This window comes from Haemorhous mexicanus, chromosome 8 (assembly GCF_027477595.1).
Source record: "Haemorhous mexicanus isolate bHaeMex1 chromosome 8, bHaeMex1.pri, whole genome shotgun sequence".
Lineage (NCBI taxonomy): Eukaryota > Metazoa > Chordata > Aves > Passeriformes > Fringillidae > Haemorhous > Haemorhous mexicanus.
In genome coordinates, this window is record NC_082348.1 from 10,337,325 (window position 1) to 10,355,548 (window position 18,224).

Here is an 18,224-nt window from a genome sequence, read left to right on the forward strand (position 1 = left end):
AAAGAGATGTTTTATGTTGCTGCTGTTGTAGTTCAAGACTATAGTTACCTCCACTGTCAGCTTACCACTAATGCATAGTGGCTCTCCAGCTATACCAAAACAAAATTTTCAGAGAAAGACAAAAATGTGTAGAGGAAAACCAGCTTACTGTGCTCTGTGCATCAGCGCTGGCACACTAATCCTGGTTTATCCCTTGAATGGCCATGTAGTTTCAATGTCATTTCTGTTAGGAGAAATTTCAGTAGAACTCCATGCATCGTTGCTTTTTCCTGATGCTTACCTTCAGTTTGTTTTTGAGGAAGAAAATAAATATCTTGACAATTGCAACAAAATTCCTATATTTCACCTAGTTACTCAGAAATGATTAATCACAACTCCTGCATGCATCCTAAGACCCAAACTCACTCCAGTGAAGACTAATCCACTGAAACTCCTACTAGGGAGACTCCTAAAATTTATTGTGCCTTTCAGTGGGCAGGTTTGGGAGCTCTAATTCAATCAGTTATCAAAGCAGATACCTAACATGCAGCACATGAGTAATCTGAACAGCTTGTTGATTTAGGCTCAGGAGCAGATGGTTTAGAAAAAGGCTCCTGAGAATGCATTATATGTTTGTTTGTTCCATTAGGCCTGTGGCAGAAGGAGATGTTCTTGTGCTGAGGGCATTTGCGTGGGAGTGGTGAGCTCTGGTTTCGTTCCCAGCTCCATTCTCCTGTGTGTCCTTGGGCAAGGTCATTTTACACTTCCATGCCTCAGTTACCCCAAGAGCACAAAGTGATGCTCTGGGCTACCAGTATTTGGTGAGCTACTTTATCCACAGGTGTCAAAAGGGCAGTTTTTAAATAACTTCATTTTCTGTCAGAGTTGTCAGGAGGAGCAATCTGGTGAGAATATTCTGCAGTGTATTTTACAGGGGAGGTGTAAATTACAAAGTCTGGACTAACAAATCTTTACCATGGGGTCCTTGTCTCTGCTGTTTGTTAGGAGAAAACTCACGTTCATTTCAGTTTCTCTTGAGTTGTTTTGCAGGAAAAGGCAGGCATTTTTTAATTTAACTTTATCCTAAACCTGTAGTACACTAGCATACAGGATGTACGTTAGTTGCAGGAGTTAAGGGGCAATATCTCTACTTGTAGCTCTCCTCTCCCTTGGAAAAAGAGCTGCAGGGCATAGTTTTCCAAGCAGAGCAGCGAGGTCTGCCATGACCCCGAGCCCTGTCAGCAATAGTGCCGAGTTCAGTTATGACCTTTTATGGTTTCGCTTTTCTCCTGCTGATGGATTTCAAATGAAAGCTTTGCCAGCGCTGTCGGCATGGACAGTGTTCAACTGGCTTTTGCAGCATATTAAATACCTTCCCTGGCTAAACAGCTTGTGGAATGGAATTAAATTGTTTCTTTCTGTCTGTTCTTTATCTGGCAGACAAATATCACAATAGCTAATAATAGTGTTATACAGTAATATGATAACTGGATTTAGAAAGAAAACAAACCAATTTTGAGAACAGATAAAGAAAACTACTTCAGAGACATTGCTTCAGTGCTGTCTCTGTTCATAAAAGAAAGGGAAAAAGAACTTTTCAGAGGGTGTGCTTATACTCCTCTCAGTTTTCAGAGGCTTTCTGCTGGAACAATATCTCTGCTTAAGAGCCAGGGCCGTGCGAGCTGTAATGCACAGCAAACTCCATTGCCTCGCCTTGGCTCAGCCTGACCCTCACAGCAAGTAGCAGAACAATTTCCATTTCCCCGCACTCAGTTAGATAAGGGAGATTGCTGCCTTTTTTGGTCTCTTGGAATGGTTCTTGTGTTCTGAGGGCTCTGTAAACTGAGCCATGTGGAGAAAGCAGTGAGGTCTAGATAGCATAGCCTCATGTCACGTGGGTGTCCTGCATGAGCTGTGGGTTTGCCTCCACTGCAGAAAGAGAGAAAGTCCCTTTGCTTATGCAAAGGAATTTTCACAGAAACACGGAATATTCTGAGTTGGAAGGGACCCACAAGGATCATCAAGTCCAACCCTTAAGTGAATGGCCTGTACAGGGATTGAACCCACAAACATGGTGTTATTAGCAACGTGCTCTAACCAATACAGCACTGGAAAAAAAGCAATCACATCAAGTCAAGTTTGTCTGATAAACAGCAATGATTTAAAGGCCAAGCATGCTTATGTTTTATGCTTCTCAGAGTGCCCAAATACAAATTAATTAAAGTTTACTTCAGGCTGTATATCAAAGCCTGTTTACCAAAATATTTGTGAGAACTTATCTGAGGAAGGAGTGCAGCTGAATTCAATTTGAGAGTAAATAACAAGTGTGTGTTTTAGTGCTGGTATGGTCTTAAAAGTGGCTTAAACATTTCATGTGGGGCCAACTCATCACACTATCATTTGCCCTAAGGAATATGTACCACAAAGAATAAACTGGAATCTGACCTCATTTCTTTTGGGGTAGTGGTAATTTACACCTTCCTTTGTTGAGAAGCAGGGGGTTTTAATTTGTGCCTGGTTTGCTGGAGCACAAAGGGCTAAAAAGCTCCTTCACATCACGTCCAGTCTCCTCTTACTCCTCTCTGCTTGGCTTATGTCTCACAGCACACAGGAGTCACTCCTGCTGCTTCCTCTGTGCTGCTGGTGTCAGCAACTCAATGCAGCCTCTGTGCTGCTGTGCAAACAGTCCCTGAGTCAGGTTTGAGGCCAAATTAGCTGCTCCTTTGCCTGCCACAAGGCCTTGGAAGCCAGCTTGGGGCAACCCAACTCATATTCCTAGAGAGATTTACATGCAAAGGCATTGGAGTTTGTAGCATTCTGACCAGGTTCAGCAGGACTGTATGGATACAGCCAGTCTGACCAGAATCATCTAGAATATCATAAGACTTGTTTAGGGGTTATGTGGGTGCTGTAAGGTAGCCAAGGCTGGAGTACCCATAGTTTCATATGGTTAAGGTACCTTAATGGTGGCTTTCTTTTGTTGCGTGTAACAGTGAAATTGAAGTTAGAGCTCAATATTTTAAATTAGTTCCTTCTCCTATAGAAATGTACACAAGTGCATTTTTGGATGCCCTGCCTTTGTTCTAGTTCACATATTGGATTTAGCTATGAATTGTTCCAGAAGAGGAAGAACATTGTGGTCCATTAAAGCCAAAGTAAAGCCCTCATAATACAAGCCTAAGTATGAAACATGATTGTGCATGTCAAAAACTGCACATGACATGCAGTGGAATATTGGAGACAGGCAGCTCAGAGACATGAATGGTATAGTAAACACTAAAACAGAAGGAGAAAAGAGAAAACTGTGCTTGTCTTCCCCACTCCTTCTCAACTCATGGGATGTTTTTATTGGAAGTTTATTGTGCTGATAGAGATTTCATATTCCAGAAGGGAATGTAGTTTGGCAAAATATTCTAGCTTTCAATACAGACAGATGAATACAGGGTAACCTTTAAAATCCCCATAGAATAAACTATTGAGAAAGAAAACAGACACATGGAGAGACCATCTGCAGGTTCTCTGAATGTGCAGAGCTGTAGAATACCATCCAGTCTGATATCAAGTCATTTTTAAGCATGTTAAAATGGTACATATACATCTGTCATATTAAAAAAGAGCAAAGATTAGGCTTTCATTCCTGTTTAGGATCTCCCATAGCAGCTTCTACAGTATTTATACACTGAACAGATCTGCAAGCAGCAGCACATGATAGACTTCAAACAGAAACATGCATCTTTCTGGCTCAGTAGAGTCCAGCCAAGGTGGCAGGTTTTCATCTCTGCCTATTGAGAAAAATGTCTTAGGAATATAGAAATGTTCCCAAGGCTAGCAGATACTAGTCTAAGGCCATGTGGCATTTCCTTTGCCATTGCTATCCCCTTGGCCGTGCATGTTTTCTCTGCAGTGCTCACATACCTAAGCCTTGCTTCTGTAAACCATGCAGGCCGGAGGGACTCCAGTTTTCTAGGTGGGTCATGGAAAGAGAGCTTACTGAGGGAACTGGGGCCTAGGAAACTGATAAATCATGCCCAGAGTTTCATTTGGAAACAGAAGTGTGTTGGAAGTCAGCAATGAGAGTGTATTTTCATGTCCTGCACAGGAAGCAGGCTACTGTGCTCTGCAAATGCTGGAACATTGAACACTTTCTCCATATCGATTCAGTGCACAGCAGTAAAGCAACCTAACACTTGATTTTTAAAGCAACACATACATCCAGGTCTGGCTGTGTGCATAGCAGATGTCAGAGAATCTGCAGTGCTTTGAAAAACTTCAGCAGATGCCACTGTAAGGTGATGGACTACTGGCTTGGCTTTTTCTTCAAAGTATTTTCCTCCTGCTATCTGCAACTGCTCTGTTCTGTTTGGACGTAGGATAAATTGGCTGTTACTTACTCCAGGTCTATCTGCATTTTGAAATGATGCAGTGATGGTTACATAGGAGGAAAACAAGACAGAGGGCTGAATATTCCACTCCTGTAAAGATTTTGAGAAGGACAGAGAATCATTCCCAGCAAGGTCTGCATGGATAACAAGTTGCAGTGAAAAGAAGATGCTGCTGCCACTGTCTGACTAAAATCATCCAATCCATGTGTGCCATGCCAGCAGCTCTCTGATGGCTGCTATGGGTATGGTACAAACATGCTGATATGCAAATGATGTGGGCACTGAATCCTCACTTCTTGCAACTCCAGGGAGGCTGGGACAGGACCAGTACAGGGAAGAGGGGTGCTGCTGTTTGGGCACCAGGAGATCAAGACTCAGTTCTCATCTTTGCTACAATCTCTCTTTCTAAGCTTAGACAAATCATGTAAGTCCTCTGTGATTCAGTTCATTATATATCTACTCTTTAAATTCATGCTTGCTAGTAGCCCCTTCCATTCTGCCAGAAAATGAGGTGAGTAAAATGTGACCACTAAGCAGGACAATAAGCTGTTCCAGAGGTTAAGGACATGTGGTCTCTGACATGTGTTTAACAAAACATGTGCTGTATAATGATGACTCCTAGTGGAACGGTGTTTTAAGTGTTGCCAAAATGAACAAAGATAATCTTGATTCTGGCAGTCAGTTTTTCTTCCACCTGGGGGTTCTCATACTGAATGCAGTGGCATACTCAGTGTCCACCTCCCTTCCTCCCTCTCAGTGTTTTCCCTCATACTTGAAAATTTCTATTTATATAGCTTCTAATATGTTTAAGTTGTGGAGGGAGATAGATTTTTCATCGCAACTGAACTAAAATTTTTTTTCAGGGAAGTCACTAGGCAATGAAATTTGCACTCTTCAAAACAGTGAACTGATACTTAACTATCTTGATCAGATTAGACTGTCCTAATTTCCTTCTCTATGAGTTAAACCACAGGAGTCAGAGGAGAGGTTCCTCTGTCCAAGAACCAAAGGCATGTTTCTGACAAATTGTGGCTATTTCTGTCAGCTCAGTAATTTTCCTAGGAATGATAATTTGAATATAGAGGGATACAGTCTGTCACAGTGAGGCTTTGATCAAAGTCTACAACAGCTTCCCCCAGCATTTGGATGTTTTTATTGCCGAGAAAGTGGCAGTATTTTTTGGCTGCTTTGTCAGCTCTGCCTTTCCTACAGAGAAAGTGATTATGTCTGTTAGCAGCTTGAACAAGCAAATTGGGACAGGATTTTATCAGTCCATGTTCCGTGTAACCACTGTTTGTAGCATCTCACACTTTCTATCTTTTTTGTTTTCCTCTTCTCTCATTTATTCCATCCTTTGATTTCTCTTTCAACCTTTGGTGACTAGTTCATCCACATCAACATCATCATTAGTTTGTAGGTTTTGCTAGATTATTTCTGAGAGGATTATTTCCAGAGAAGCTATTCTTCTTTTAAAAGTCTTTTGAAGTGCTTAAATTCCACAGTTATTTTCTAGCAATTTATTTTAAAAGTCATAATTTTTCTGTCTTAGAAGAACATTAATTTCAATAATTAATAATTTGACTAAATCTTGAAAAAGTCATTTAACTACAAGGCTGTTGTATTTTCTCAGGTGTTTGCATAGTTGGCTGCACATCTGCACACCAGGTTCTGTTGATACTGGTTCTACTCATCTAAATAAGGACTTCAGTAGCAATCCTCTTACTGAGGAAATACAGAAGTTTCTATCTCCCACTTCCTGAACAATTTCCAAAATGCATATGAGATTTTAAAAATCTCACTATTTAAATTATATATTCTAAATTGAACTCCTTCTTCCCGAAAAGTGCGCTAGATTTCCAAAAACTGCACATAGATGAATTTGTTCACTAAATTGTTGGCAGATAAACCTGTCACCCTTCAAGGCCTTGTTTCCATGCCAGCAAAATGGTTCCTCTATTTCTGTTACCCAGGTGTACTTGGATGAGTGGCACTTTCTGAGGCTGTGAAAGGTGAGCAGTGGCCCTGAAGTGTGGAAGCAGATGAAGGGAGCTGAAGAAAGCACATCACAGCAATGTTACAGGGGTGATCCTCCAGGAAGATCACCAAGAAGGGGTTTGCACCATTGTGGGAGATTGCAGGCATAGCTAGGACTGGTTTTAGTCTCCACAGTTTCTATAATGATAGCTGTGAAGCAGAGCAATGGAATGGAAAGAGAAGGGCCGGGAATACCCTGCTGAAGTTCTGTCTGCTCCTCACGGTGTGCGTTGTGTGCATTTTTGCAGATAAACCAGACCCACCTGCCGGAACTCCTTGTGCGTCGGACATCCGGAGCTCCTCCCTCACGCTCTCGTGGTACGGCTCCTCCTACGACGGCGGCAGCGCCGTGCAGTCCTACACCGTGGAGATCTGGAACTCGGTGGACAACAAATGGACAGACCTCACCACCTGCCGCAGCACCTCCTTCAACGTGCAGGACCTGCAGCCTGACCGCGAGTACAAATTCCGCGTGCGAGCTGCGAATGTCTACGGCATCAGCGAGCCCAGCCAAGAGTCTGAGCTGGTAAAGGTTGGAGAGAAACAAGAAGGTAAGTTCTTACAAGATAAAAAAACATCTCAATTCAACTGAACTCTTCCTCAAGAGTTCCTTAGCAAGGCCAGAGAGCTGCCCACCCTCCTTCCCACGTGTCTCTGTGGCTGTAACTGTGATCAGGTCCTTCACAAACTTCATTTGGGGGTCTGAGCACATCAATTTTGCATACTTGCAGTGTGGAAACTTGGCTTCAGGGATCCCAAATCCCTGCCTTGTGAAAGCAAGCACTAATTCTCATTCTGGCTTGCTGGATGAGTGCTGGCTGAACAAATTCTGCAGTTCAGTGCACAGGTAATGGGAAATTAAACCTTTCACAGATGTTACACATTCAGTCCATGCCCAGTTGGAAAATGATGGTTGGTAGCTTACCTGAAATATGCCAGTGGATTCATTATAGTTTATACTGGACACACCATGGAAAAACCAACCATAAACACTATTCCAAATTTGCTCTTGGAAATAATGAATGTGCTTGCTGCTAGCCAAGCACAGAATATGCAGCAGAAAATAAACTGGCACCTTGCAGCTAGCTGTATTTCCCATGCTTTCAATCCCAGCATGATAGTGTACCTCACTCCTGTGTCCCCTAGTACATTCCAGCCCATGTCCTACTTAGCGTGTTGGTTTTGCAGCATTATGGGTGCCAAAATATTTTTTAGGGTTTTTGGTTAGAGTTGCATGAAATTTTAAAAATATTTCTCTGTATTTTTTACTTCTTAATTTTTGTTTAAGATCTTCTTAAAGGGCTAATAGGGAGAGTTTGATCATTGTAGAAATTATTCAGGAACTGGTACAAAATTTGAAACATACAAATCTCAGCATTATTTTTCAAAACCAGGACGGGATTACATATTTTTGTGCACACCTCCATCTACCTACTGTGCAAGGATTACTTTGATAGTCACCTTACCAAAAAGCCCAGACCAGGAATAACAAATTGTACCATTTTTCCTGTCTTTGAGGAGTGCACTGTGTGTTGTATCTCTCCCTCTTCATTTATGTGTGCAGGGCTTTGGAGCTTGAAGTATTCCACATAACCCTTGTGAAGTTATCTTTTATTGGTAAAGGATGACAAAATGATAGCAAAGTGATGCAGCATCACACAACTGTGTAAGCCTCTCAAACAAAAGTAAATCATATTTCTCTTCAAGTGCTAAATTGGATGCATGCTGAGGAATCACTTCCCTCTATTTGCAGGATTTAAAACCAATCTAAATCAAGATGCACCTTCTCTTCAAAGAGGGGAAAATAACATTAGGAGTAGCAATAAAATTGAAAGGAAGCTAGATGGTATTGGCTCTTCATAATAAAATTCCCTGTGTTTTAATGCCCTCTTTCTTTAGTTGCAGGACAAACACCTTCTAGGGCTAGAGACCTGAATCTTCTCTATGTTTTTCCTAGAGCAACCACTACCTATACTGGACCAAAGCAAACAAGTTATTTTTCCATTTTAAGTCTGAGCATTTTCTTACATAGATTTAGTACAAAAGGCTAGAAAGTGTATGAGTCTTTGCAATACACATTAAAAAAAAAAGCAACAAAAATGTTGTTTTGAGCAAAAAGAAAATATGTTCTGTTTGCAGGAGAGGGGAGGTTGTCTTTGTGTTCTCAATTCTAGGGCTTATTGATTTCAATTCTTGATATTGCAGATAGTGTGGAAAAAGAACAAATCATTTAAAGTGTGATTTTTCAAGTGTAAGAATATAACTGGTGCTTTAATTAAAGGCAGTGGAAAATGCATGTGTTCAGCACCTGTCAAAGTCAGGACTTTAAGCTGCCACTTTTGTGAACACTTAGATGAGTAACTAGGGATTTTCTAGGCTGCCAGGAAGTCTGATTACTGATTTTCATACTGATGTGGCCAGCACATATTAGCAATGTTAGTATGATCTTAGTGAAGAAAGGCATGGCTAAATTTTCACAGTGCATTTGAAGAAAACTAAAATAAGGTTGTAAGTCTCAACAGATTAAAGCGTGCATTGCCATTGCCATGTTTGAGGAGAATTTGGTACTGTTGACTCACTTCCGAGAAAGGTTTTAGCACAGCTGCTCAGCACTTACCAAGATCAGATATGTACCACTTAGATAATTTAGGCTTCCACTGGTGGACCAAACTGTTCCTGTTCTGTGGCTTCAATGCAGTGCTGCAGAACCGGGCACTGACTCCTTGTCTAAGCAGTATTTGGCAGACATTACCTACTGGCAGCCTGGCTGAGAGCAGCTCCCTTACACAGCCCTTAAAAGGGGAGGAAAATGTTATGTGCTCTGTGTAGGACTGGTTTGTAGCTGAGGAAGGTCTGAGAGCAGCTACCCTGGGTGGGGAAGGCTCCCTTCCCTCCCTGCTCTTCTGGTAGATCTCTGCAAACCAACTCTTCTGTGGTGGAGTATGCAAGGGTTGCAGCTCCCTTGCATATTCAAGACAAAAAAGAGAGGAAGACTTTAGCAACAGACTCTATCCACTTGATTTGCTTTGCTACCATCACACAGATGCAGCATTTGTGTAGGACGTGAAAGGCTGATGCCTCAGACCAGATATCTGCTCCCCTTGCACCCTTTATTTCTGTTGTTTTCTGCTCATCCTCTGCATCTAACTCTGTGCTCTGAAGCACCTGACAGCACCCAGAGTACTGCATTATTTAATAACACAGATCTGCTGACACAGGGGGTATAAATCCCTTGGTTAGGCTTGTATCCCATGATGGCAAAGTGCAGCTTCAGCAGCTACAGGAGAATTAACAGGTCATTATGTAACAAATAGACTTTGCAGTTTCTCAAATTACCTGTGGTCACAGCCACAGGTCTTAGGAGCAAGCCCAAGTGGTGTTAGTAATGTATAACAACATCCCAGCTATAGCCCCTTTCCCGTCATACCTGCAGGCAAAAAGCAGTGCTGCAGGCAGTTAATGTACATGAAAATCAGAAACTAAAACCAGGACACTCAGGCCAGCTTTTACTCTGACTTAGGTCACTGGGTTCCCCTGTCTTTGAGTCTGCCTGCAGAACTGAGGCTCCTTTTGAACCTCAATGATTACAGAATTCAGCCATGCTTAGGGGAATGCATGCTGTTCAGATTTTCTCAGTATTTTGAGTCTGAAAAGTTTGTCTGGATGCTTTGCAGGGAATCTTTTCATGTACATACTTGCCTAACTTTTGGATTCACGATTCAAAAAAGGCACATCAAAGCCAAGAAAAAAATGTCATGAAACAAGAAGTGTTATTGATTTTGATATTTTTAATTTGTTTTCTATTTCCCTGAGGCATTCTAAAGGTATTTCTTAGATTACTTTGAACTGATGCAGTATGCTGATGGGCAGGTATAATTGAAAAGTACTGCAAACTACAGGAATGTGATTTATTCAGAAATGGTGACTAGATTGTGACTGGATAGTGAATAGTGATGAAGAAGTGGTGAAGAGATTTTAATTGTGAAGTTAATCACAAACTCCCTGACTGCTTTTTGCTGTTTTGCCATAGGGTCTATCAGTTGTCCATGTCACTTTGAATAATCCATGTCACTTTGAATATCTTATATAAGTGCCATATCCCATATAAAAAGCTATTAATATCTTTTTATTTTCATCACAGAACCTAAAGAGGATGAAGCAGAGCTATCTGACGATGGTAAGAAGTGCATGTTTTAAACGGGACAAATACAAATTTGTGTCCTTCATTCATGTTTTCTGGAGGTTTATAATCATGGTCCTTAATGCTTATTTGTAGAGGAGAAAGAAACAGAGGTGGAATATCGGACGGTTACGATCAACACTGAACAGAAGGTGTCAGATGTCTACAACATCGAAGAAAGACTGGGATCGTAAGTACTGGGCTGTGCTTTTGAAGACACACAATTTTCAAGGCTACCAGCCAGTTATGAAGATCATGTGCATTTATTCTTTGACTGTCTTGCACTTTCAACTCCCACTTGGGCTCCTTTATTGCAGTAAAAATAGTTTTCAACGTATTTTGGCTTCCACTCCATAAAGATCCTTTGCTTCTATTAACTGATATTTTTAAATAGGCACTACATGTATTTCTGGCAAATGGAGCCCACATATGAACAAAACTAGAGGATTCATTCATTTTTCAGTGTCCTAAAAGCTATCTGAAAAAAAGAGGTACACGTTGTGTACTTGCATTTCCATTATATCCATTAGTGGTAATAGGATTATCCTGCCCACGGGCTGGAATCTTGGTTGACAGCGGCCATAATCCCAAGAGCATTAATACTATTGCTGAGAGAAGGTCAGTGATTAGCCTGGCTGTGTTTCTCAGGGCCCCAGCTCGTGGTGGTGTGAACTGCAGGCCATGATAATCCTTCAGTGATCGGTGCTGAAGGCCAGGGAATCCTCTGTGCTGCCATGAACAAATCCTGGGAAGTGTAACACAGAGGTAAAATTGTACATTACAGCAAAGGGAAACAATAGTACTGAAGCCTTGGGCATTCAGATTCTGATTTCACCTAAATCCTGCACCTGAGATGTGTCCCATCTTCAGAGGTGTATGACCTACAGAAAACTGTGTGCAGAAAGACCTGAATTAAAGCCTGGTAGGAGTCCCAATTTTTGAACCCTCCTATATAAGACTTGTTAACTGGAATGGCAGAGTATCTCTAAACATGGTATTCATTCAAAAGTTTTTGCAGATCAGTATAGAATAATGCTTGATACTAAAACATTTTAATTTCAGAATGGAATGGTTGTGCTGGAATATTTAGTAAATTGTTGCTATTTGTGGTGGCCCATATATTGCAAAAACATTTTATGGAAATAGTTATATATTTTCAGGGGAAAATTTGGACAAGTCTTCAGGCTTGTTGAAAAGAAGAATGGAAAAGTTTGGGCAGGAAAATTTTTCAAAGCATATTCTGCTAAGGAAAAAGAAAATATAAGGGAAGAAATCAGCATCATGAACTGTCTACATCATCCAAAACTTGTCCAATGTGTAGATGCCTTTGAAGAAAAAGCCAACATCGTTATGGTTTTGGAAATGTAAGTATAAAGCAGAGCACACTGACAAAGTTAATAATGTTGAAAATAATTGTGTGTACAAAAGTAGCAACTTACAGACACAAGACTGTCAAACCCTTCAGGATTTGCAGAGCCCGGATGGTTTTCCGATCTTGCAAGTTTTTCCAATTATTTATCCAATTTGTTTAAACTGTGTAAGTGAATCTGTGTTCATATTTTTAAAATCAGTCAAAATCTGCTACAGTTGTTACTGTCTAGTTTGCTTGTTTCTTAAAGTACATGTGGTGGGGTTTTGCAGCTTTACTCTTATTGCCCACTTGGGAGAGGTGAGAACAAAGTTAGCTGCATTTTGGACTTTCATTTAGAACCTAAAATGTGTTTAAGATGAGAACTTCTTTTACTTTAGGCAGTTCTAAACACGTGGTGAACAGTCTTCACAAACAATAACAGCCAACATGAGCAATATTTATATCATCCATAATGCACCTGCTTAATGTGAATCCCATACTTGTGGCAGTACCAGCTGAAAAGAAAATTAAATCCTGATCTGTGCTGAAGTTTTTCCCAAAAAGTTACTTCAGTTCTGCTGCCACATCGACTTCATGTGCTCTCTGATGCAAGGACAAGCAGGTTTTTTTTGCTGGCTGGAAGTTCTAAGTAAGACATAAATTGTTTGAGTCAAAAAGAGACTATATGTCTATTTTGCTTCCTTGGCACTTGCTTAGATTATGTGCAAACTACTACTGCACTGGCATATTTCAGAGATGGGATTTTACAGCCCTGGAACTTATGTGCAGGAAGGTGTTTTTATTTTTAAATTGAGCAGTTGAGCAAACTGCCGGTGGTGAGGGAAGGGAACCCTACTTAGCTTGGAACTGAGAGCTGGCAGACCTCATGGAAAACAGGGAGATGTAGAAAGAGTCTGGAATAGCATATGGCTTTACATTCCATTAGTTCCCCCTGACAGCAAAGGGGGTTTACTCTTTAAAAATGTAGAAAACTGCAATCAAATTTGAAGTCGTTTTGTCACCCAGCCTCAGTAGGATGTGGTTTTAGTTTGGGGTGAACACCTTCCCTGGTTTTTGAGCCCCCCCAACATTTCCACTGCGCGGAGCAGCAGCAGAGCAGGTCTGGGCAGCGAGGAGCTCATGTGGCACCTCGTGTCAGGTGACTTGGTAGCCTCTCTGCTGTCATGTTACCCAGCTGACACAATCCCAGCCCAGCAGCTGCACCTGTATTGATAAAGATCCTCCAAGGGATCATTTCTGCTGTAGCAATTAATTATAATAATAATTCATAATTAATTATAATTATAATAATATTTCTTTGCATATCAAAGAAATTGTGGGAAATAGCTTTAAAAGTTATTACAATCCAAGTTGTTTGTTTAATTTCCATCAGAGTTTAAATGCATGGATTTCAAATAAATCAAGCTCACTTGCAATCACTCTGCTTTAAATCAGATTTTAGCAGTGACTGGCATTTAGGAACTCCCTTTCTACTCAAATTGATGAGAAGCACCCTGTGATTTTTCTTCCTGTTATTTATTCTAAATTGTTCATTTTAATTTTATTCCCATACCTTTCCTGGAACCTTTTAAACTTCATACTCTCTGCTTTTAATATTTCTTATTACACTATTTTATATGGTTTGATTTCATATTCAAAATAAAATCAGGTTTTTTTTATTATTACTTTTAAATTAAACACTATAATGATATGCTCTTGCCTGGAAACCATTCCATCTAACATTTACTGGAAGTCAGATGCAAATCTCAGGCGTTTCCTTTTCAAATATAGGAACATATTGGTTGCACTGTAAAAATCTCAGTGGAATAAGTAAATCTGAAAATAGTAGCATGTTGTCACTTTAATTCTGCACTGGGGGCTAAGTATCTTGAAGTTTTATATACTTCAGATAGTTTATTTTGACATAGAACAGAGGGAGATTATTGTATTGCAAATTAAGATTATTGGAGCAAAATTTCAGCACTAGGGTCTATCATTTGATGTGATTTAATCTAGTACAAGTTAATTGGGTTTTTTATTTTTTTCTAAGGTAGATTTTTAAAAATGCAGTTGAGTATTTGCCTGGGCAACTCCAAGGTAGATTCTTCTCACTGTTCCTACTGGACCAAAACCTTAGATGAGTATTCTGTGATTCCATAGATAAGAATATTTTCCTATGTGACTCATGTAGAGAAGACTGAAAAGAGGAGAATCCAGAACAAATAGGGATTTGGATTCTGAACTAGTTGTGACTGAAGAAAGCCAACTTCTCCTCCTGTGTATGTGTAGAACCTCGTTCACATTGATTTTATTCTCCTTCTTAACCTGGCAAAAATCAAACTGGATTTGGCTCCTGATATAAATGCAAGAGTATTCATCCCATAAATGCACTGCAGTTAATGTACCATTGCTACCAGGGTGTTGAGAGCTCCCATGGTAAAAACAGCGGGCAGGTGTATTAACAGTGGTTTATTTACAAAAATATACTATAAAGTGGGGCTTGAGACAATGGTACAATTTCTGAAAAGTGTTCCCTTTAGGGATCTGAGAAGGGTGGCACTTTTATAGTACAAATAAGTCGTCACTATCTGCGTTGAACAGTCAGAAACAACTGGTGCATTTTAGTATGAGGATGATTATTATTTGGAGTTGCAGAGTACTCCACATACAAACATTTTGCCGGCAGATGTTTTCATAAACACCCATACTGGTTAATGTCTTAGCAAAGCAACAACACACTAGATCCTCTGCATGTTTATTCAACAGGTTTGGCAATACTATTGCTTTATGTTACAAATGTGCTCTAATCCAACATAACCTCTCAGTTTGTCAAGCAGATGCTCTTCTTACTATTTTCATACTCACAGGAAACCGCAATAGCCTTTCTAATTACATATTTTCTGAAATTTTATAGCCAAAGCAAGAAATGCATCCAGAACTTCAGATGTTTCAAATTCAGTTTGGTTCATGGGGGATATAATCATGGGTCTGGTAACCTGCAAACATGGCAAGGCTGCCTTTCAGTTGCGTGTTTTCCTTCTGTAACTGCAATGTGCAATTGCATTTGGCAATAACCACGAACGCTGCAAAATATAAAACCATATAAAGACCATGGTGTGTTTAATTTCTAAAAGCAAAGCTGCTCTTCACTATGTGCTCCTTTCTCTATGCGTCATTCACCCACAGAAAGAAAAAAGTATTTCCCATCTTTGGATGCAAGCAGATAAACCATTGAGTGATTAATCAAAATTTAAAAAACAAAATAAAATCAACAAAAAAATTCCAAAGGAACAAAACAAAACACAAACTCAAACAAAAAGAGAACGAAAAAACCTACCAAACCCAGTAAGCCACAACTTAAATTATGCTTTATTAAATCTAGGTTAAAAATGTCCCACTTCAGTTGCACGAGCAGTTCAATCCAGGAGAAGGTACCCTGGAAAGGACAATTATTTCACATCCTAAATTAGCATTAAAATGGAATTGACCTACAAGGAGTGTGATCAGGGCTCAGCTAAAAATACCAGCACAGAAAGTGTTGTGGGTTATATCCTTCTCCTGTCATGGCTGAGGAGGAAATTCCCTCTGAGCTCACTTGGGTCAGTAATTTACCCTTTGAGCTTTGCATTCCAGTTAACCATACCATCAGAATTCTTCCTCCTTCAGCCTTAGTCACTCTCAATCTCTCTTCTTCCTGAATTTTTGCTCATCTGCTTGCAATTTTGTCCTCTTTCCCTGGGACCCATTCCATGTATTTTAGTTTAATTTCTAAATTATGTTATCTGCACTTGTGCACTGCTGGATCATAGGATGGAAGGGAAAAGTGAGAAGTGTGTGCTCAGAGTTGGGAGCAGTGCTATGAGCATGTGTCTGCAGGGTGGCAGTCACAGAGCACACACTCCACTGTCAGCTGCAGGTGACACAGTCCTAGAGGCAGGATGTAAACCCCTCCTGCCTGGAATAACAACATTGGTGTTTCACAGTCCTCACCTGCAACACAGATTCAGAACAGAAAACATCTATTGATTTATACCACACAAAGATGGGATTCTTCCCACGTGACCCTTGTGTCTATGGCAAATGCCATTATAAAACACAGATTGCATCCTGAAGTGACTGCTGCGAGCTGGAGCTCTCTGTATTGCTGTGAAAAGAAAGCCTGATTATTCCCCAAATGAACATTACAGAAGTCTTTTTATTCTGTCTTTCATAGGGTTTCTGGAGGAGAACTGTTTGAACGGATCATTGATGAAGACTTTGAACTGACAGAGAGAGAGTGCATTAAATACATGAAGCAGATTTCAGAAGGAGTTCAATACATTCATAAGCAGGGTATTGTCCACTTGGATCTGAAGCCGGAAAATATTATGTGTGTCAACAAGACTGGTACCAGCATCAAACTCATTGACTTTGGTCTCGCAAGAAGATTAGGTAATGAATTCTCTGCCTATTTCAGTATCATGGGGAAAAGAGCAGGACAAGCAGTAATTCATGCTACCTATTATATAGAGAGTACATGCATGTTTCCTATAAATATTTCTGGGTTTAGGAAAAAATAGAAAAGGGACAAAGAAGACATTCAAGAATGAGAGTAGGGCACCTCATCTTCAAGAGGAGTTTGCAGTGGGGTGTACAGAATCTATCTGTTTCCACAGCAGGATATCCCTGTTGGTTCCACCTAAAATACACAGTAATACTAATATTAAAAAATATTAACATTTGGTACCATAAAGCACTAACTCTCTAGCTAAATACTTCATGAATACTAAAAATCCTTGAAACTTTTTTAACAGCAGAAATTAAGGCGATGGTCTAGAAGCCTTGCAGATAATTACAGTAATTTTACATTTTCCTGTCATTTTTATCATTTCTTATCTTAAACAGCAGGATATTGTCATACATGTTAAACATAAGAGGAATTCTGTAAAGAGCTGTGTAATAGCAGCACTTAAAAATAATGCATCAAGGGGAAATTGCATTTGACAAGCCCTTCCTCTTCCTACGCTGCTGTTTAGCTGCTTTCTATCATTCATGTTGGTCTAAGCTTCCAACATGATCTGCAGCTTGAAAGCCAAAGACCTTCAGAGGTTCTTGTCTTCATATTGTTCAGCTCTAAAAAGCAGCCCTTCAGTTGTATTTTCAGTGTTAAACAATACCAACACCCCACACTGATCTTTTTTTATCTTGTATTTTCTCAAAAGAAATAAAAATCATTGCAGGAATTAGAAGGAAGAAAAATAGTTTTTGAACCTGTTACATTGGGAGAGCTGAGATTTCTGGTTTTCCTGATATTAATTGATTGGGACCACTTATATGAATTCCTACTCTCTATGTAACAGAGTCCACAGCTGGATTCTTGCTTGAATTGCAAAAATCCAGCTGCCTTCCCTCATTGAAAACATATTAATTTAAAAATTTTAAATACTTATTTAAAAGTAAATAATGATTTTTGAGAGAGTACAAGTGAAATACTACCACCTACCTTTTGTTATCTGCCTAAATGCAGCTCATCCTACTTCTTTTAACACTTAAGTAACAGACTACTGCATTCCCAAGAATATAGTTTTACTAAAACAAACTAGGAATGGTTTGTTGAATGAATAAGGGAAAAGAAGTCTGCTTTGAAGAATTTTAGATGATGATCTGCTCCAAAAGTGTATTAAATGAATCTTGGTCAAGATCACTGCCATTTCTGTTCCTTCAGCAATACAGAGCCAGTATTGTTCTGGGAACATGAACTGATTTAGTTCTTGTTCAGGAACCAGATGAACTGTAACTAAGTTCCAGTGCTGGTATTTTTGTGTGAGAGGTGTGGGAGAGATTTCAGCCCATGATGTTCCAGCTGTCAGCCTGAAAACTGTACATTTACTGCTGCACTGAGTAGATTTCATCAACAAGAGATATAAAGTAAACATGGAATGGCCTTTTTATAGAAACTTCTTCAGCTACCTTTTTAACTTCAGACCACAGTTGAACCCACATTTAGCAAACAGAAGATCCTGTTCACATCCACCACTTTCTCAAATTTCTGGTAATCTTGTGGCATCACAGTGCAGGCATGGCTGACAGCAGCTTGTGAGCTGCTCCAGTCATGCCATAGGTAGGAAATCTCTAAATTCCAGATAACTTCTTTCAGTGTAGAAAGATGACAGCTGTGGGCACTAAGGCTGATTCTGATTTTACAGTACTGTACATTCATTTGGCTTAATATGCTGCTAATTCTTGCCAGGTTCCATTGTAGGTATTTGCTATTCATCAGCCTGCCATTCTGGGTAACTCCATCGTGGGTGGCATTCCC

At 40.0% G+C, this 18,224-nt stretch overlaps 1 protein-coding gene across 1 annotated transcript in view; it reads left to right on the forward strand.

The window, feature by feature from the left end:
• MYLK (myosin light chain kinase) overlaps window positions 1-18,224 on the forward strand; it is a 192,204-nt gene that overhangs the window by 155,399 nt on the left and 18,581 nt on the right. The window contains exons 22-26 of the mRNA XM_059852710.1: window positions 6,644-6,946; window positions 10,537-10,572; window positions 10,672-10,765; window positions 11,736-11,939; window positions 16,140-16,357. Of these exons, the coding sequence (XP_059708693.1) occupies window positions 6,644-6,946; window positions 10,537-10,572; window positions 10,672-10,765; window positions 11,736-11,939; window positions 16,140-16,357 (855 nt within the window). The remainder of the gene's footprint in view (window positions 1-6,643; window positions 6,947-10,536; window positions 10,573-10,671; window positions 10,766-11,735; window positions 11,940-16,139; window positions 16,358-18,224) is intronic.